Source organism: Eucyclogobius newberryi, unplaced genomic scaffold (assembly GCF_026437365.1).
Source record: "Eucyclogobius newberryi isolate DKJ021-1_F unplaced genomic scaffold, fEucNew1.0.hap1 SCAF_7, whole genome shotgun sequence".
In the NCBI taxonomy this organism is placed as follows: Eukaryota; Metazoa; Chordata; class Actinopteri; order Gobiiformes; family Gobiidae; genus Eucyclogobius; species Eucyclogobius newberryi.
Window position 1 is genome coordinate 14176181 of NW_027316389.1, and position 22018 is coordinate 14198198.

General features: G+C 40.3%; 1 protein-coding gene across 1 annotated transcript; it reads left to right on the top strand.

The window, feature by feature from the left end:
• The first annotated feature begins 5938 nt into the window (after window positions 1-5938).
• On the top strand, window positions 5939-20189 carry slc41a2a (solute carrier family 41 member 2a). Its single transcript, XM_072434947.1, has 11 exons — window positions 5939-5975; window positions 6763-7150; window positions 7275-7382; window positions 9354-9425; window positions 9521-9665; window positions 9735-9881; window positions 12134-12281; window positions 15330-15409; window positions 19523-19654; window positions 19722-19870; window positions 19950-20189. Exons 2-11 carry the CDS (start codon window positions 6821-6823, stop codon window positions 20124-20126), a joined length of 1488 nt encoding a protein of 495 aa, XP_072291048.1. The 5' UTR covers window positions 5939-5975; window positions 6763-6820; the 3' UTR covers window positions 20127-20189.
• Window positions 20190-22018: the final 1829 nt, after the last annotated feature.

The following is a 22018-nucleotide window of genomic DNA, read 5'->3' on the forward strand; positions in this document are numbered from 1 at the left end:
TTTATTTTGGTAACTTCCTGTGAAGTTACAGTGAAACGAAAATCTACTTTCTCTCTCTCTCAAAGAAAAGAGACAAGTAAAGTAAGCTACAGTTAACGGTGAAAACATAAAAAAAAAAACATGGTGAAAGTTATAAAAACCCAAAGATCAAATCTACAAGATTTGTAATATGAATTAAGGCAAGGCAAGGCAAGGCAAGTTTATTTGTAGAGCACATTTCATACACAAGGCAATTCAAAGTGATTCACACAGCAGGAAAAATGCATTCAAATCACAAAGAAATTACAGAAATACAATAAAATTAACTAAATTAAAAATTATCAATCCAACTGATTTTCTAAACTAATAAAATCACAAACAAAAGAGAAGAGTGCAACGATAAAAATTAACTACAATAAAATTAACTAAATTAAAAATTATCAATCCAACTGATTTTCTAAACTAATAAAATCACAAACAAAAGAGAAGAGTGCAAAGAAAAAATCCTTTCAGTCATATGCGCAGCTAAACAAAACTGTTTTTAGCTTAGATTTGAACATTGTCAGAGTAGAAGCCTGTCTCACATCTTCAGGAAGACTGTTCCAGATTTTAGCTGCATAAAACTGAAACGCAGATTCCCCATGTTTAGTCCTGACTCTGGGCACCAGCAGGAGGCCGGTCCCTGAGGTCCTCAGAGTCCGCTTTGGTTCATATGGCACTAACATATCCAAGATGTACTTTGGTGCTAGGCCATGGAGAGACTTGTACACAAGCAGAGCTGCTTTAAAGTCTATTCTCTGAGCCACAGGGAGCCAGTGCAGAGACCTGAGAACAGGACTAATGTGATCATACTTCCTGGTTCTAGTCAGGACCCGAGCAGCAGCGTTCTGGATGAACTGCAGCTGTTTTACAACTCGTTTGGAGAGACCAGTGAGCAGGCCGTTACAGTAGTCTAATCTACTGGAGACAAACGCGTGGATAAGTCTCTCTAAATCTGGTTTTGACACTATATTTTTGATTTTGGAAATGTTTTTTAGATGATAAAAAGCTGCTGATGTTATTGATTTGACGTGGCAATTAAAGTTCAAGTCTGAGTCCATTATTACCCCCAGATTTCTAATTTGGTTTGTAGGTTTTAGAGCAAGACTCTGGAGGTGACCGCTAACACTTTCTCTTTGTTTCTGTGGGCCAAAAACGATTATTTCAGTCTTGTCTGAGTTCAGCTGGAGAAAGTTGTTTTGCATCCACAAACTGATCTGTTGGATGCAGTGACAGAGTGAATCTACTGGTCCATAGTCACCTGCCGATAGTGAAACATAGATCTGAGTGTCGTCTGCATAATTGTGATAGGACACATTTTCACTGCGTATCAACTGACCCAACGGCAGCATGTAGAGGTTGAACAGAAGGGGACCCAGGACTGACCCTTGGGGCACTCCACAGGTCAGGGTCATGTGGTCTGAGACACAGCTACCAATTTCAACAAAGTACTTCCTGTCTTCCAGATAGGACCTTAACCAGTTTAGGGCAGTGCCAGTGATGCCCACCCAGTCCTCTAGTCTCTGTAAGAGGATCCCATGATCGACAGTGTCAAAAGCAGCACTCAGATCTAACAGAATTAAGACTGAGGCTTTGCCCGTGTCAGTGTTCAGGCGGATGTCATTTGTCACCTTGACAAGAGCAGTCTCAGTGCTGTGATGAGGTCTAAAACCTGACTGAAAAACATCAAATGAGTTGTTTATTAAGAGGAAATCTGTGAGCTGTTGGTAAACAACCTTTTCAAGGACTTTGCCCCAAAATGGCAGATTAGAGATGGGCCGGTAATGACTCAGTACTGCGGCATCAAGACTGCTCTTCTTTAGGAGAGGCTTTATGACCGCAGTTTTCAAAGACATTGCGAATGTTCCAGATTGAAGCGACATGTTAACTATGTGAGTGAGTGGTGTTCAGCACAGACTTTAGAAATTTGGTGGGTAACACATCAAGGCAGCATGTAGATGAACTCAGACTGGTGATGATCTCATGGACAGTTTTGTCAGTTACTGGTGCAAAGTGAGTTAGCTCTAAGTGTCTTGGTGGTTTTAGGGTAATTTTTTGCATTGTGGGATTTATAGCATTTTTAATGCCCTGAACTTTGTCATTAAAGAATAATGCAAACTCATTACACTTGGATGTGGAAATGAGTTCTAACGGCAGCTGATCTGGAGGGTTTGTTAATCTGTTTACTGTGGCAAACAGGACACGCGAGTTGTTACTGCAGCTTCCAATTATTTCAGAAAAATATCTTTCCCTAGTTCTACATAAGATTAGGTTGTACATGTTCAGCTTTTCTTTGTAAATCTCTTTTTGAACCTGGAGCTTTGACTTGCGCCATTTCCGTTCGGCCCTGCGGCACTCCCTTTTCTGTGCCCTGACCGAATCATCATTTCTCCACGGCGCCTTCTGCTTATTTTTAACCATTTTAGCCTTTATAGGGGCGATGGTGTCCAGAACATTCAAAACACTAGATGTAACAGAGTTCAACAAATCATTTACATTAGAACATGAGACATTTTCAAAGTTTATCATTTCCATAAACAGTGCACTTGTGCCATCACTTATGTGTCTCCTCTGAACAACTGCAGGACCAACCGGAGGTTTGGAAGAAACAGACAGGTCAAAGAAGACACAGAAATGATCAGACAGAGCAACATCGATCACATTAACATTTGAAATATTTACCCCCTTTGTAATTATGAGATCTAGAGTGTGTCCTTTGCTGTGGGTGGGGCCTCTCACATGCTGAGTAAGACTGAAGGTTTCAAGGACAGCATCAAGCTCTTTAGCGTTTCTGTCACAAATATTATCAACATGCACATTGAAATCACCTGTAATGACCAAACCATCAAAGTCTGTGCATACGACTGAAAGCATCTCAGTAAAATCATCAATAAAACTTTGGCAGTGCTGGGGAGGCTTGTATAAAACAATGAAGAGAATGGATGGAGACCGTTTTAGCTCCATTTTAAAGGATACATACTCAAATGATGAAAACACCCCTAAAGACAGCACAGACTCCACCCCCTTTTTTGTTTTCTCGTGTTTCAGATTCAAACTTAAAGTTGGGTGGAGCAGATTCTATCAGAACTACATTTCCTGTGTTTTTGTCAAGCCATGTTTCAGTTAAAAACATAAAATCAAGATTATAAGAAGAAATACAATTATTAATTAAGAGAGATTTGTTACATAAGGATCTGACATTTAGCACAGCAAGTTTCAGACTAGTTTTAGTGAGACTGGGCTTTATCTTTTCACAGGGAATATGAATCACATTTCTCAGATTGGGCCTGACTCGCATTTTGTTTTTCCATCTGTGTGATGATGTGACTACAGAAATAGCACTAGGGGGGGCTCTTTTTACATAGGCCCCCGGGTTGACAATAAGTCCCTGCAACGCTGAGACCCAGTGCATCCTAGCTATGGGAGATACCAGGTGAAAGGCGAGGTTGGATGGGTGGTGGGGCTTTTGTAGCCAAGGAGAGTTTGGGACCAGGTGAGAGGCGAGGGGGGATGGGTGGTGGGGCTTTTGTTGGTGTAGTCGGCATAGCCCTTGCTATATTGGGCGTGAGTGGAGCCATCTTAATGCCTGATTTGATCAGACTTTCAAAATGGCTGGGAAGGCCCATGGGTGAGAGTGGAGATGAGAAGGAGAATGATGAATCTTTAGTGGGAGAAGATGTTGCAGGGGGAACCCAGGGCTGGTGTGAAGGCAGGGGCGATGACAGGGATGTTGTTGGGCTTGTCACAGATGGGTCCAAGGCCTTTGAAGATTGTTCCTTTGCTGGAGGCGGTGGAGGTGAATGTGGAGCAGCTGGAGCTGAATCCTTTGCTGGTGGTGGTGGAGCAGCTGCTGATGAATCCTTTGGTGGAGGCTGAGGTTGTGGTGCTTTTGATGTTGAAACATTGGCTCGGTCTCTGGCTGATGGAGCAGGAATTCTTTTCTCATTCCTCTCTTCTCTAACTATCTGCTCAGGACCCTGTCCAGGCCCAGTCCAATGCCTCAGAGCGTGGAGCAGGTTCTCTGTCAGCACCCTCACTCCACCTCTGCATAGGTGGGGGCCATTTCTCTTAAACAGGTCCTCTCGTTTCCAGAATAGATAGAAGTTCTCAATATAGTGTAGTCCTCTCGGGGAACACTCTTTGGACAGCCATGTGTTCAGCTGAAGAAGCCGGCTAAACTTGTTTATCCTCCTGTCGATGTTTGGAAGAGGTCCACTTATGAATGTTTTGATTTCCATTTTATCAAGCACGTCGAATAACTTCAAGAAGTCTTTTTTCAAAACTTCAGTCTGTTCCCGCCGCATGTCCACTGCACCCACGTGCACAATCAGCTGTTTAGCTCCTCCATGCTTAGCCATAATATTTGGAAGGAGTGACGTTATCTCAGAAACAGTGGCGCTTGGAAAAGAATGTGTGTTTATCTTTTCATGCGTCACGTGACTTATCGCGCCGTCCCCAACTAAAACAATCTCCGTGACCTTGGCTTGTGGCACAGATCCTCCTCGCTGTATTTTGGCCACGTCATCTTTCCTTTTTTCATTTAATTCCATCTCTGAAAGTGGTAAAAATCTGTTGGTGAGCTGTATTTTAGGTGACTTCACGTTATCTTTGTATCGTTTAGGCTTTGCTCCAAGTTTGTTCCAAGAAACAGCCTGGTCTTTCTGGTTTTTAGACAGTTTTGGAAACGACACAGAGTCACTGCGGTTTAGGTTGAAAGTAGCAGTTTTTCTTGTAAAAAGTGTGCTCTTCTTACCGTCGGTTGACACAGGAATGGTATCGTGAAGAACTTTTTCAGATTCCAAAACAAATATCCGTGTTTTCAGCTCATTAATTTCTTGTTGATATTTCCGACAGCGTTCACAGTCTTTCTCCCTTCTTCTCCCGGACATGTCGCTGGCGTCAGATATGTCGTTAAAACTGGAAAAATGTTCTTAAAATCCTTGGTTTACTTGAAAAAGTCTAAAGCAAAAATGTTTGGAAGACAAAAACTGATTAAAAAGCAAAATAAATAAGGAAAGCATTAATGTAATATTAATGTATTTTTATTTGAAATGTTTATTTTACAAATGTATGTAAACAGTTACATACAGTCACAGTTACATACTAATGTAATGAGCTAGTAACAGTGATAATACGGACTAAATGGTAATTATTCTTTTATTTGTTCTGGCCTAGCTCTGACGCTGGTTGAATGACATGGAATGGAAACAATAAAAACTAATTTAACCATCAGTTCTGGCCTTCTCAATTCCACTGGACGCTACACTCCCCTTTAGAATCTAACTCTGCTACTGACCGGTCATGTGACGATATACACATGTAAGCATATGCAAAAAGAAATGTGTGCATTCAATTCTTTCCGCTTTGATCCCATTGAAGACAATGAAACATAAACGCAGTGGTAAATTAAAACGGCTGAACAAAGCAATATATTGACGTATAAATACTGTGAACGCTGTTTTGAAGATGAGCAACATTTCAATATTGAGTACATCATTTATAGTTAAAACAATCCTACAGAAAGAGTTGATTCAAAACAAAAATAGAAAGAAGTGATGCTGTATATGCCCGGGCTCTGTGCAGAAAGAAGTCTGTGTGTGACAGTCGTGGTCAAAGTGATCCAGAAGTAACGTGCGTCCCAGAGGCTGTGGGCGCCTGAGTACTTTTTGTCTTCCAAAGGGGGTGCGTCAGAAAAAGTTTCAGAAGCTAAGGCATAGACAACTAAAAGTGGTTAAAATACATTGTTAATCGATTAAAAGTAATGCTACTGATAATGTAGCAGTAATTGCAAAAAAAAAAAAAAGCAAAAATGTACCTCTCAGTGCTGAGAGTGAGAGGTAAATGTGGATTTGTAGTCCACAAAAGGGTGTGAAAGAGTGGCACGCATGTGTTGATCTGAAGAGGAGCACTGCAGAATGCTCAGGACTGCTCACGGTCAACAGCACATACAACTTTGGGTAAACAATTGATTTATTATGCTAACTATGTTGTTTAGCCTAAAACTTTTTTGTTACACTTAAATTAACCAAATGTAGCTCAGTATCTAAGGAAGCATTTAACTGCATTATTGAATTTACTATTTGTGAATTGTAATAGTTGATATGTAATATGTGCTGGATCAATGTAATACCGTCTAATAATAATAATAATAATGTGTTTACCACAGGTTTATACACAATATTCTTATAAAAAATAATAATGTTGAATGTAATGTTACTTATTGTGTCAACTAATCAAACTATTTAAAGAATAAATTAAGTTACATCTCTGATATTACAACAAGCAAAACATTTAACCAATTTATTGCTCAGCTTGTTTAAGACTATGGGACGGCGCGTAGTCTCCCCTATTCATGGAAAACACTGTCATACATGAAAACATTTAAAATTGTAAATGCTTCGGTAAAGTAGAAGGATGGTACACAATTCTGTGCGTGCTTTATCTAACCTGGTCATTTCTGTGGAATTCCAAATGAACGGGCATTGTCCCATTCAGACAACGCTGGCTCAGTGTCGCTGATGGGAAGGAAGCATGAAGAATGATAATGTCTGTGCCATCAGATGACTCTTGTGTTACGCCAATCTAGCTCACCATTATATTCCTCTTCTTTTTTAACACATACTGCAGCTTTCCTTTGGAGTTCAGCCTTTATATGTATTTTTGAAAATGTTAGAGAAGTGTTTTAGTCAATAACACTTTATGACACTCTATGACCTTTTTCTTTCAGAGATACTGGCACAATAGGAGCTGCCTTTACCCCGCAGCATCCGGGACGACACTCCGAAGGGTCTAGTCTGAAACTATGGCAGTCCGACCGTCGCATGAGGATGAAAAGTTACTAAATGGATCTGCTCAAAAGATTCAGACGTCTCTTCAGTATGGCTCGCAGTCGGAGGGCGGTGAAAGTAAGACACCAAACAACCACTTTTTATGGGATTACACCGAAACGGACTTTTTGCTGTCGAACGAACGCGATGGCGGGTCGAGAAGAGGAAGCGGCTCCGACAGAGAAATAGACCGCTCCAATGTGCGTGATGAGTCGGTCTGCTCCATGGTGCTGCAGATACTGGTGCCGTTCCTGCTGGCCGGTCTTGGGACAGTTTCAGCCGGGATGCTGCTGGAAGTGGTTCAGGTGAGGGAATACAAAGTCATTCTTTTTACCGCATAAAGTGATAAGAAAATAAGCCTGAAATATGAATGAATCAACCAAATAGTCAGATTTTATCCATTGTTTTTGTGCTTGTTTTGTGTTGCAGGCATGGGATGTATTTATGGAAATTACAGAGCTCCTCATACTGGTGCCTGCTGTGTTGGGCATGAAAGGGAATCTTGAAATGACTTTGGCCTCCAGACTTTCAACGGCTGTGAGTATTTTATCGACAACACCACACAATGGACAGAAATGTCTGGTTGAGTTTATTTGCAGAGCACCTTCCTTGCACAGACGACTAAGAGTGCTTTATATAGAACTCAAGTGTAAAAGTTCCCATCATGTACACAACAACAACTAAACACTTTAAAGTCAATGAAAACATAGCCTTGCTAAAAGTCACAAGCAGTATTAAAAAGATGAGGCTTTGATTCAGTTAAAATCTTATTTGAAATGCTGATTTTCTTAAAGAAGTAACTTAGACATGTAATAAATATGATGAAGGTCACAAGAGTTTATACCAGGGACATCGCTCAATATTAATTTATATCATAAACAGTAGCTCAAATGTAGACCACCTTCTAAGAATAATAACTTGCTGCTCGTGCATCATAGGTGTGAACTGTCTCACTCTTGTGTAAAGACCAAAGAAAGAAGCACAGATAGAGGTTAATGGAGGCTCAGATTTAGATTTCCCGTATCCTCTGTAGTCTGTATTTGTTATTGGTTTATTTGGTCAGGACACAGCATTTTCAAGTGCACATGTTATGTAAAATAATGTTTTTAACCGTGCGTTCCCTCATCATTAGTTTACTCTAAGGATTAGTAGTATAATAGTTCACTAGTTTAGTTCTATGCAACATCCAATGTAATCTCCCAAACAAGATATTAACGCAATATTTCTGCCTTTTTGGTTAATCTTATGGGTCCTTGATGTCGATTTGTGCTCGGCTTGAACCTCAACTAAGACATTTACATGTTAGCCGTATTAGCACACACTTGATGGTTTGCAGTGTCCCATCCCAGTAATAACCAGGCTCAATCTGCATGAGTGAAAGTGGGAGAAGAACACAAAAAGCACCAGCCAAGTCCACTGTTGCTGACCTGTTCTCAGCTCTAGAGGGAGACAGAGGGTCAGTTGTGAATTGCTGTAAACTTAGATTGGAGGTTCTAAAGAGAGTTTTGCCTCCAGGATGTTTGTGGTCATGGGGTGTGGCTACTGAAGAGTGCAGCTATATGAAGGTTCTTCCCCTGGCAGCTAATGTCGTCTATTTTAGAAATCAAGCAAGTCGTGTTAACGAGATATGTAAAAAAAAGAAAGAAGGGGAGGCATGAGTTTTATTCCCCACTTTCCCTAAAAAAACGAGAAGAAAAAGATAAGGCTTTGTAATTAAATCTGACATAAGCCTGGCTGTGGTAGTTGAGACATGAAGAGACATAGACAAAATAATATCAAGCACTTGCTGAGCATCTAATTTGATTTTTGGGTGTTATTCTAATTTGTTAGAGTTTGTTTCATCACTGCTGGGACTAATCATGGATCTATACTAATCCACTGTCGTGGTAGGATTACATTTGGGAAACCCCAGTTCAGAAAAATTGTAAAAACATAATTTTGAGCAAAAACAGAAGGAGAAAAGTACACAGCGCCATTTCTTCCCTTGAGACAAAGAGGCAACTGTTAATGAGACGTCCTGTTAACACTGGGAGGCCTATTGGATTGGCCCATCTTCATAGTGATAATGGATAACTCGTCACATTGGGCAGGAAGTAGAGTGCATCCAGTGCTCTGGTAGTGTCTTAAAGGTTTGAGGCCAGAGGAGTTCATGAGGAGGGCCCAGGGACTTTGAGAGCTTAGGTCATATGACTTCACCCCCTTCTAATATCAAAGAACAGCTTTCAGAAAAAAAACTAAATAAATGTAGTGGTTAATAGTAGAGCCGTACCATATTATGACAATCACAATTTGAGTAGGCACATATATTTATCAAGTTGCAAGGGATGAAATTATTACGATAATAGAATGTCCTCTGCAGAGAACAAAATATATTGTGTTTTATAGGAAAATCCAACATGGGATTCTTGTATTAGTTTATCAATCAAATATCACCTTATTTAGCTAATACCTGTTAAAAGAATAGTTGCTGAATTACATGCACAAATCAGTTTTGTTTGCTGTTCATAGGTAAATGCGGGGAAAATTGAGCTTCCGGGTGAAAAGTGGAGGCTGATAACTGGTAATCTTGCACTTAAGCAGGTACATTCTGTTACGTTACATTTTGTTGGCAAATAATTGCTAATTCACTTATCAATATCAGTTATTAAGGTATACTTTATCGTCCCCTTTCATAGTTGCAGGCCACAGTTCTGGGTCTCCTAGCGTCACTGATTGCTACTTTGCTTGGCTGGATGGCAGATGGAAAGATGCCCTTGAACCACATAGTTATTTTGTCTTCCACTAGTGTCTCTACTGCGTTTATAGCCTCTTTACTCCAAGGTAACACATATAACATGAATACAATAACTATAAAACTATGTTAAGAGCCCATTATCTTTACTCTTACAGGTGTGATTATGGTCGGAGTGATCATCGGTTCAAAGCGTTTGGGGCTCAACCCTGATAATGTGGCGACACCAATGGCTGCCAGCTTTGGAGACATCATCACTCTGGCTTTACTGGCCTGCTTCAGCCAGTGGTACTACATATTTATGGGTAAATAAAAATTGTTTACTGTTTGCAGATTATCCCGGCAGAAATTTTATTAAAAACAGAAAGATATAAGGGAGACCGGAGCTTGTTGGCACGCAGCATTTTTCAAGAATAAAATGTCGGAAACGTGAAATTGCAGATTTTTCAGGGTCTACACTTCTCTCCTGAATGTGAACTAATTTGATCTTTGTTTGTCTGAGATAACTCCAGAAAAGCATTCTTCAAAGTTGCAAGCAAAAAAATATTACATTTGTTATGCCTTTCCAAGACATTGAAATAATGTGGCAATAACACATTTGAACGTGACAAGTATGGCGTTCGTGCAAGGACAAAATAAAGAGATCAGATCAAAGTCAAGTGTAGCTGGGGAGTTCGGGAGAAGTTGTTACATAGTTAACTTCCCTTTATAAAACAAAACATCAACTGATTCAGTAGAATTTACAATTGTGTGAGCATTAAAACATAGTTTACAGATATGATAATTTGCTCTTTTGTGGCCCTGATTTAAAACAGATTCAGAACTTTAGCTTCATGCTTTTTGTAGAAGTACAATTATGCAGACACTGTTAAGCAGCTTCAAGAAGGTTTACTTGGGATGAGCTCAGGTTACATCACGTCAAGTGGCATGTGTAAAGACAGTAAAGCCAGCTCGCCCACATTTATACCTTCAGCCCTCGCTGTCTTCTGTATGTTGCATTTACATATATACGATTTACAGATATTTCTGACATTGATACAAATATGGGCTACATGGACTACAAAACATGTTTAGATTGTCAACGCCGCCTCGACAACTATAATGAAATGCAGCCGTTGCTATAACCTGAAATGATCTTTATTCTTCCAAATAAGAAATCTTGATGTTCAAGTCATAATATTGTCGGGTTCAATTATATCTGAGGAAACAAGACAAGGAGATGGTCGTGTAGATCAAAATAATTTATTGCCTGACAATCAAAGACTAATACAAATTAGACAACGCAAAACTCTCTTGCAGGCGCTTTGTTAAGAGAGGAAAAACAAAAAGAAGAAGCCCCTGACATCCTCACACTGGACCTTAAAAACAACAGACAACATGAATATTCATGAAGGTTGATTCTGGCCGTCCCCCGTCTCGTTCTTGTTCGGCCGACTGTCCAACAAACTGACTTTTGTTCTGTTTGTTTCCTTATATGATAATTGTCGATTGCTCTGCCACTCATACCGAAACAAGGTATTACACAAGTGTCTGGAACTTACATCCTGTGTAGTTTTGGCCTTTGCGTGGCCTTAACAAACTGCAGAAAGAGCGAGAATTAGATGTGGTAGGAGTGCGCAGGCGTCTTTGTTCCTTCCTGATTAATCATAGAAGCATAGAAGGTTAATACAAGTCATTATTTACAACAAAATGTATCATACAAATAAATCAAACACAAGAGATTAACTAATGAAAATCATGCTTAAAACTTCTATGAAAATTATTTTGTAAACAACTATTGTGTATTTTGATACTACAAAATATGGTCTTTATAAATAATCATATAATTTTATTTATTTTAGTTTAGTTAAATTATTGATGAATGTGACAACCTGCACCAAAGCTGTGACCACTTACATGGGGCATGTTGTCACAGCCCTCTAACCCCTTGTCTCCAAAAATAAACACGCCTTTCATTGATGGTACCCAAACTGGAATATTTTGGTGTTCTTTTAAACAAACAATGGGGAAGTGGCAAAATAAAGCATTTTCATGTTTGTCAATGGTAATGTCAGATTTGTTTTAGAAGGGAGCAATTGAGATATATTTTTCTTCAACTTTGTTATGTACAATGTTGCATGGAGTGGTTTTCTTCAAGAATGTATTTATTTAATTAAAACATTGACACATTATATAAGCCAGAAATCTAGAGAAAGTGTGAGATGCATTGTGATTTCAAGATTTAAAAAATATGTATTTATACAACAGACCTGCGACAAGTTGGCCACTGTCCAGGGTGTACCCGCCTAAGGCCCGAAGTCACTGGGATAGGCTCCAGTCACCCGCGACCCCGAAAGGGAACAAGCGGTAGAAAATGGATGGATGGATGGATGGATATACAACAGACATTTTTAAATCAAGAATTATATATGCATGACGTCTATTAAGTAAAAATGTTTAAATAATTATCTGATTTGCAAGCATTAATTGTTACAATTTTTAGTTAATGGATGAAGTATTTTTGGTGGCTCTTGTTGTAACATAACGTAACAGTATTTTAATTTGTATGTGCTTCCAGAGCTGTTCCCATTTGTGCTTTTCCTGGTGGATTTCTTAATCATATGCATGATCCCTGTTTGGATCATCATCTGCTCCAAGCACCCGGACACTGTTATTTTGCTACGCACAGGCTGGGAACCCATCATTACTGCAATGGTCATAAGCAGGTATTCTTACGGTGTCAAACTATTTTGTCCACTGCAACATTTGTTACCGTGAATAGAATTACCAATATTATACAGTTCACATACTATTTTGACCATTAACTGATTAATCCTACAAAATATCATAAAGTGTGTTAGGTATCCAAATTATTATGATTAATTATTAATAATGATCTGACAACACAATGGTCATTTTTTGTATCAAGAATAAAAAGTATTAGGAGCGTTGCATGGCTAAATGTGCCAAAAATATAAATGATAAAGAACATTATCAAAAACAGGTGCTCAATTGGAGAAAAAGTTGCTTCTTTACAAGGAAGGGACCTGAATGACTCCACCTTTTAACACTCCCAGAGTTTTGAAACTACTAGAACTCCCAGAGCAGTAATTTTGACTGCTCCCATTCAAACCAATGGAATTCTGAGGAAAGTAACTTCCATGGAATGTTTGTTGCCGCGCTACCCGGTGGTCAAGTTGTCAAGTTAGCAACACATGTGGTTAAGATGGCAGCACATATGCCAGGCTGCACGTGCAGCCGGCCACAGTGATGTGAGTTGGAATCCCGGCTCAGACAATTTACTACATGTCCTCCCTCCTCTCTCATCCCCATTTCACACTTAACTTTACAATTAAATAATGTTTGTTGCATTGGCAATGGAAATCTGTTGACATTGAAATGAATGGAGCAGTTTGACTGCTCTGGGAGTTAAATGTAGAACCTCCAAAATCTCACTTAAATTTGAAAATGTTATCAAACTCATAACATATAAATGAAACATATACAGCTGAAAGCGGTCAAAATAACTGCTCTGGGAGTTCTAGTGTTAACATGAACATTTTAACTAAAACAGAGGTGTTATCATATAATGCATCTTATCTTAAATGCTTGCTTTATCTGTGTCAGTTTACATACAAAGAAGGGCAAACAATAGCCCACAGACGGTAAAAACAGCAGATTCAGAACATAGATTGGTTTAGATTTCATCTTGATGCATTGGAGAAACTGTTTTTGAATCTGACTGACTTGGATGATATAGACCTGTAGCGCCTGCCTGAGGGCATGTGTGTAGTTGCATAGGGGTGTGTGTGGTTCAGGGGTCACTGACGCAGTGCCCACGGGCACATGGACGCTCTCTCCATCGCCCCATGGACCTGCTCTAAATGTAGATCAGCTCCACCAAAGCTTTCTCGTTTGGCCAAAAACACTGCTAGGCTTGTTTATATGAGAGCTGGGCATGAAGAGATGGCAACTGACAAGAGAAAAGAGAACTTTTTTTCAAAATACACAAAGTAATCATGTAGCTACGAGCTTCTGAAGACGCCAAACCGAAAGTGGACGCACCCTACATGTTCTGGATATGTGGAGCGACAGAGAGCAGGAGCTATCAGTGCTAATCAGGACCATCAGGACTCACCCAGGACAAAATCCAAACATTTTTTAAACACCTAAACTAGGACTTACACAGACCTGAACCAGGTCTAACCCAAACCAGGACTCACACAGGACTGACCCAGGTCTAAAACAAACCAGGACTCACACAGAACTGAACCAGGTCTAAGCCAAACCAGGACTCACACAGGACTGACCCAGGTCTAAAACAAACCAGGACTCACACAGAACTGAATCAGGTCTAACCCAAACCAGGACTCACACAGAACTGAACCAGGTCTAACCCAAACCAGGACTCACACAGAACTGACCCAGGTCTAACCCAAACCAGGACTCACACAGAACTGAATCAGGTCTAATCCAAACCAGGACTGACACAGGTCTAACCCAAACCAGGACTCACACAGAACTGACACAGGTCTAACCCAAACCAGGACTCACACAGAACTGAATCAGGTCTAATCCAAACCAGGACTCACACAGAACTGAATCAGGTCTAATCCAAACCAGGACTCACACAGGACTGAATCAGGTCTATTCCAAACCAGGACTCACACAGAACTGACCCAGGTCCAAGCCAAACTAGGACTCACACAGAACTGAATCAGGTCCAAACAGAGCCACAGGAGGAGAAACTGTTGTAAAGGTTAAATACTCAAATTTCAAGTAAAACTATATTTTCTTGTATTTGCTTTGCACTTTGCTTCTACTTTGACAATAACATTTGCTAGATTTAATACAAAGCTCTCTTACTTTCTGATATTTTTTTAAACAGTTTGACCCTAAAAAGGTTGGTGACCCCTGGTGTGGTTCAATGTGAGTCTTCTTTATCAACGTGGGATGTGTCACTGGTTTAGTGCACCAAATGGGTTTTAACATTAATCTAAAAGTAATGTGCCTATGTGTGAGACACGCTGGCAATGTTAAATAAATATGGGAAAGAGTGTCTGGAGTGTCTGTCAGTGTCGTCCAATAGATTTAGTTTTCCATCTGGCGGATCACTAAGCACAGACAAAATGTATGATTCATGGCTGCAAGATTGTTAAATTGAATGAATAGAAATTAAGGTTTTGTGATTTCTGTCATGTCTTTGTGATTTTGTAGCTTTTTTCCCCCTGTTGTGTGAAGCACTTTGAATTGCCTTGTGTGCGAATTGTGCTCTACAAATAAACTTGACTTGCCAGGTTTTATTTATTTGTTTTTAGTGTGGTTTCTCAAAAGGTGTTAATCAAGGTGGTTGGGTAGCAGAGGAAGAACTAGCTTGACACTTGCTTCTGTATTTCAAAGGATTTTTATTCACAGATGTTTATTCTATAAACATACAAGTCGACAGTTGCCTGGGAGCTCCAGTAAGCCATATATGGTCTTCTCTTCAGTGTGCTGGTACATGAACATTTCAGCAGCCCCTCCTCACTGTATCATAAATCGAGGGGCCCTCAGTGTCAAAATACACTTTGGGCCAGATACCTCATTGGCCTGATAACTGTACATTTCTGGTTATAAGTATAGTCCTGACTGCTTATGGCACATTTTTTTATGTGCAAAGCCAGTAGCTATGGGTTTTGAGATCTTGTGATAGTATTTATAACACTGTATGTACTATGTGTGTTGAAACATTTCAACTGGACATTAAGAGCCTTTTTGGTTCTATTTTCTTTCAGCATTGGTGGTCTAATTCTGGATAAAACTGTTGCAGATCCAAATTTGGCAGGGATAATTGTGTATGCTCCAGTAATCAATGGTGAGTTGCTATTTTTATTGTTTTATTTATAGTCAAAATTAAAAATCTGTAACCCCTAATCGACTCTTCAGATATTTTGTATGGAAATATTTCATTTAAAATATGAAAAAAGGTCCTTTTCTTCTGTATTGTACCCAATCAAAACGTTGTCCAAACCATTAACGCCACTTAAAATACAACTATTATAACACTTCAGGATAATTTGTCAGATTTTGTTTTTTCCTGTCTATCCATATAGACAACAAATAATCAGAATAAACTAAAACAACTGTTGACTATTTTATTAATCCTTAATCAATATCTGGGCTATGTAATGCATGTAAAAGGCTGGTTTATAACAGCTTCATTAAGATCTCTTGGGTGACTCATTTTGGTTACTGCGTTTGTATGTCCCCGCAGGATAATACTTTTATCTACCTCTCTACTTAGAGTAAACCAGTGCCCTTAGCTGAACTTTTTTCTAAGAAGCCCTTTGTATTTAAGTCCTAGTGAAGTGTGAAGGACTTACCAAATCGTACTGGTCTCCTGATTTCAGGTTGATCCTTGTACAGATGAGTTTGATGTGACACTTGGGTCTACGTACTTCTTACAAATGCTGCTTTCCACACACTAAGCTAAGAGAATTTCTCTATTAAGACATTGAATCCAAGTGAATGATTTATTGAAAATTGTGCACCTAACTGATATCAGTGTAACAGATCTGTCCTCGATGTACAAACTGTTCCTGTGTAGAACAAGGGGATAGAGGAGGTCATAAAGCCACCGGCTTTAACCACTTTTATGAGGACTAGGACATGTCAAAAGCCTGTAGTACTGATTAGACTTAGACTCAGACAACATTTTATTTTTGCACATCCCAACAGTCAACCGAAGATTTGAAAACAACACACATATTTGAACTAGATTTTTCATTAACAGCCTTGTCCCAGAGTTTATACACTAAGAAGAGAGAGAACAGAGTACACAAAGACCTCTATAGACGGCCCCTCCTTCCTTTAAGCATAAGTGCAGCCTCCCCACAATTTCTTGTATATTATAGACATAATGGCTAAGATTGTGGTGGGCAATTTTTTTTTTATACTACTGTAACATAGTAACATAAAACATAGTCTACAGATATGATAATTTGCTCTTTTGTGGCCCTGACTTAATTTAAGCTTCATGCTTTTTGAAGAAGTACAATTATGCAGACACTGTTCAGCAGATTCAGGAAGGTTTACTTGGGATGAGCTCAGGTTACATCACGTCAAGTGGCATGTGTAAAGACAGTAAAGCCAGCTCGCCCACATTTATACCTTCAGCCCTCGCTGTCTTCTGTATGTTGCATTTACATATATACGATTTACAGATATTTCTGACATTGATACAAATATGGGCTACATGGACTACAAAACATGTTTAGATTGTCAACGCCGCCTCGACAACTATAATGAAATGCAGCCGTTGCTATAACCTGAAATGATCTTTATTCTTCCAAATAAGAAATCTTGATGTTCAAGTCATAATATTGTCGGGTTCAATTATATCTGAGGAAATAAGACAAGGAGATGGTCGTGTAGATCAAAATAATTTATTGCCTGACAATTAAAGACTAATACAAATTAGACAACGCAAAACTCTCTTGCAGGCGCTTTGTTAAGAGAGGAAAAACAAAAAGAAGAAGCCCCTGACATCCTCACACTGGACCTTAAAAACAACAGACAACATGAATATTCATGAAGGTTGATTCTGGCCGTCCCCCGTCTCGTTCTTGTTCGGCCGACTGTCCAACAAACTGACTTTTGTTCTGTTTGTTTCCTTATATGATAATTGTCATTTGCTCTGCCACTCATACCGAAACAAGGTATTACACAAGTGTCTGGAACTTTGGTGGCCTTAACAAACTGCAGATAGAGTGAGAAATGAGATGTGGTAGGAGTGCGCAGACGTCTTTGTTTCTTCCAGATTAATGATAGAAGCATAAGGTCATTAGTCATTATTTATAACAATATGTAGCATACAAATAAATCAATCAACACAATTTCTTGTATATTATAAGACATAATGGCTAAGATTGTGGTGGGCATTTTTTTTATACTACTGTGAATGTAGAAAAAGCTTCAGTTGTAGTCATCTGGACTCATTTTAGAAAAAATAGACGTTTCGACTCTCATCCAAGAGTCATTGTCAATAAGCGAATTTAGGCCGGGAACTCAGATATTTATACTATTCTGTGGTAAGTCCAACCCATTGGACGGGCCTTCCTGAAGTGGAAAGAGTTGTTTGTTTCAACAGAAACTTACCCTCTTTGTTTCTAACGAGCTAGCCTATTTGTTTACTACCAGTCCTTTAATGGGCTATTAGTCTCCCCTTTGTTTTTGTGTGACCCTGGCTCACTCACCCTGAGTACCTGATTAGCATCCGAATGTCCTGGTCCTCTACCTCGCCAGGGTGTCAAAATTCCATTGTAGACTACAGGAAGGTTGAATATTAACCCTCCATTTCTGTTTAAAGAAGGTCTTTCTTTTTTAACAAAAATAGCTTCCTTAACTCCTCTTTCAAACCATCTTTTCTCCCTGCTTAAAATCTTCACCTCACCGTCTTCAGACGAGTGATTAGAGGCTTCAAGATGAAGATGCATGGCGCACTGTGGTCCTGAACTAGTATTTCTTCTGTGCTGATAGAGCCTCTTGTGCAAAGGCTGATAGTCTCTCCTATGTAGCGTTCTTTACAATGTGGCCAAGCATTTGTGGCCAATTTGGCCAACTATTTTGGCTCCATTGGTGAGGAATTCAGAACATCATGTGGAAAATCCACATAACTTTGTGGACAAAGTGAAACATCTCCAACTGGACCCAGATGACCTCATGGTTTCATATGATGTTGTGTCTCTTTTCACCTGCATTCTGACCTCTGATGTAGTAGCAGTAGTGGTGAGGATCAGACTGCAGGAAGACATCTGCCTGAACACCACTTACTTTCAATTTCCGGGGACAATTTTACAGACAGATTCATGGCTGTGCCATGGGCTCGCCCGTCTCTCCCATAGTGGCCAACCTGTGCATGGAGCACTTTGAGAAGAAGGAACTGGCCTCCTTCTCAGACATTGCCCCAAAGCTTTGGCTTCGCTACGTCGATGATACATTTGTAACAATCAAGAAACAAGAGTTGGAAGCCTTCTCAGAGCACATCAAAGCTGTGGACCCACATATCAGGTTTACAAGAGAAGACGCTAAGGAGAATCGCTTGGCCTTTCTTGATTGTTCCACAATCAGAGGAGAGGACAGGAAGCTCCAAATAGAAGTATATAGGAAACCGTCACACACGGACCAGTATCTGCTCTTTGGCTCCAACCACCCACTACAGCACAAGCTGGGAGTGATCAGAACCTTACAACACAGAGCTCAAGGTGTGCCCACCAGCTCAGAGGGCAAGAAGAAAGAAGAAAAAAACACGTCCGAAATGCCCTCTCAGCCTGTGGTTACCCCGCTTGGGCTCTCAACAGAGTGAAGAGAACCAACAATCAGGACAAAAGGGAAACTGAACAGAGAAGGAAGGGTGTTTCGATCCCTTATGTCTCTGGACTGTCGGAAAAACTGCAGAGAATTTTAGACAACATGAAGTCTCTGTTTATTTTAAACCAGGAAACACTTTAAGACAAAAACTGGTTCATCCTAAGGACAAGTTGCCGACCCAAAAACAGAGCAATGTAGTTTATTCTATCCAATGCAGTGAAGAAAGTTGTAAAGAACGTTATCAGCACAGAAGCAATACTAGTTCAGGACCACAGAGCGCCGTGCATCTCCATCTTGAAGCCTCTAATCACTCGTTTGAAGACGGTGAGGTGAAGATTTTAAGCAGGGAGAAAAGATGGTTTGAAAGAGGAATTTTTGTTAAAAAAGAAAGACCTTCTTTAAACAGAAATGGAGGGTTAATATTCAACCTTCCTGTAGTCTACAATGGAATTTTGACACCCTGGCGAGGTAGAGGACCAGGACATTCGGATGCTAATCAGGTACTCAGGGTGAGTGAGCCAGGGTCACACAAAAACAAAGGGGAGACTAATAGCCCATTAAAGGACTGGTAGTACTGGCAGTAATCTCTGACCATATCTGTTTATGTGTTTTTGATCAGGCATTGGAGGAAACTTGGTCTCAATCCAATCCAGTCGCATCTCTACCGGTTTGCATATGAAGTACCCACCAGGAGAGGTACCACATGACCAAACTGGCTGCTATAGTCCTTGTAGGGCCTTCTTTGGTTCAGGTAAAAACTAATTTGGTACACAACTGATACTCTCCTAGTATTTAACTACTTCCGCTCACATTTACAGGTCCAAATCACCGTTCTGCCCAGGTTTTGCTTTGTTTGGTCATACCTGGTCAGCTCATCTTTTTGTTTACTATCCATGCAATGAAAGGGGCGTACTCATTACCAAGTCTTCTTTTTACATTTCTCTTCTTGTCTGCCTCAATTATTCAGGTGTGTTTTCTTGTACATCCAAATAAGTGTTTGTTTGTTTATATGTTGTTTGTTTCTCATTCTAATCGTTTTCTATCAGGTTGTCCTCCTACTGTGCATAGCTGAGTACATGGTGCACTGTTTATGGCGAAAGCAGAAGGACCCTGACAGTTATTCCATACCATACCTCACAGCTTTGGGGGATCTACTTGGCACTGGTCTGCTCTCTCTCGCCTTTGTCATATTGTGGTGTATTGGGGACCCGGGCTCTACCTAAACATTTTTCCTCCTCCTACTCCTTCCATTTTTTAAATGAATTAATAAAACTGTACTTTTGTATCATTTATGTATCATATATCATGTGTAAATGAGTGAATCGAAGCAGGAGATGTATTACAATGGATTAAGGATCTAGAATGAAGTTTCACTGACACATTTGCTAATGTAAAGAGAATCAATAAAACAAATATTCATGCTTAACACTGACATCCACTAAATTATCGGATATTTTTTGGTTTGTTTGTGGAATTTAGAGAATATTAGATGAACTTGCTGTCAAAATGTGATGACATCTGTTGTAGAAAAAATCTCTTCTAATGGTTATCAAGAATAAAGTAAAACAATAGAGCGGGGTTGTCTTGTCTCAAAAGTGAATGTTTAATCCTGTGCTTCAATCAGAAATAAACTCTCCCTCGTGTGGACTCGTCGGTCACTCCCATGGAGAGCCGATTCGTCCACACGTCTGTCTGCATTGCTCTCAAGTGTGTCTTAAGTTCTCTGTCTTTATAGTTTACAGGTCAGCCAGGTGGTCATATGACCTACTTCAATATAAACATTTACAATTCTTTACAGGCAGGTCTTACAGGTAGACAGGCAAATGGAAACAGAGGACACAAAGGCTCCAGGAAAGAGACAGTTGATGACATTTGCATTCATCCAATTTGCATTTCTGCTGTCCTTTGTCCTTGGTTCTCTCTCACACCTGGAAAAGTCTGGCAGCTCTGTGAGGATTGTGTTCTTTGATCTCTCCAGTGCCTTCAACACCATCAGCCGCTGCTCCTGAGGGACAAGCTGGAGACGGCTGGTGTGGAGTATGACCTGGCAGAGTAGATTCTGGACTACCTCACAGACCGACCCCAGTTTGTGAGAGCACGGGACTGTGTGTCTGACACTCGGACCTGCAGTGCGGGGGCGCCCCAGGGCACTGTCCTCGCGCCCTTTCACTTCACCTTCTACACTGCAGACTTCAGACACGACACGGACAGCTGTGTCCTGCAGAAGTTCTCTGATGACTCTGCCATCATCGGACTCATCACGGACGACGATGATGCGGAGTACAGGGGACTGGCGCAGGACTTTGAGGACTGGTGTCAGCGGAACCACCTCCTCATCAACGCGGGGAAGACCAAGGAGATGGCGGTGGACTCACCAGTGAACATCCAGGGAAGGGACATTGAGAGAGTGGCCTCATACAAGTACCTGGGTGTTCATCTGAACCACAAACTGGACTGGACTCATTACACAGACGCACTGTACAGGAAGAGCCAGAGTCGACTCCTGAGGAGACTCGGTCTTTTGGAGTGACAGGGCCACCCCTGGGCTGTGTTCTGGACTGAGTGCAGGAGGTGGGGGACAGAAGGGTCCTGGCTAAACTCACATATATGCTGGACCATGAGTGCCACCCCCTGCAGGACACTCTGTCCGCTCTGGAGGGCAGCTTCAGTGAGAGAGCGATCCACCCTCGCTGTGTGAAGGAGACGTTTCGCAGGTCTTTCCTTCCTGCTGCTGTCAGACTCTCCAACAAACACTGTTATCCCTGAACACGTGTATACTGTCATACCCATGTGCAATACTGACATAATCACGTGCAATACAGTCATATTCATATGCAATACTGTCATATTCACGTGCAATACTTATTATTATTATTATTGTTATTTTTAAAACAACTTTTTATTAAGGATACAAGAGTTTTTTTTTAATAATAGTTTTTATAAGAGCTTTTCTATTAAGAGTGTTTTTTAAAGTTATCTGTTCTTTGTTGTTTACTTCTGTACCTACTTTTTGTTGCAACATTGAAATAACCCATTGTGGGACAAATAAAGGCTTATCTTATCTCAACTGAAACTGGGCCATCATGTACCCAGTGTGTCCCAGACATGCAAACAT

Coding starts and splice junctions, on each gene's coding strand:
- slc41a2a (XM_072434947.1), top strand. CDS start 6,821: ATGGCAGTCCGACCGTCGCATGAGGATGAAAAGTTACTAAATGGATCT. Junction 9,666..9,734: donor TATAGCCTCTTTACTCCAAG/GTAACACATATA, acceptor TTACTCTTACAG/GTGTGATTATGGTCGGAGTG. Junction 19,655..19,721: donor TAGGGCCTTCTTTGGTTCAG/GTAAAAACTAAT, acceptor TCACATTTACAG/GTCCAAATCACCGTTCTGCC.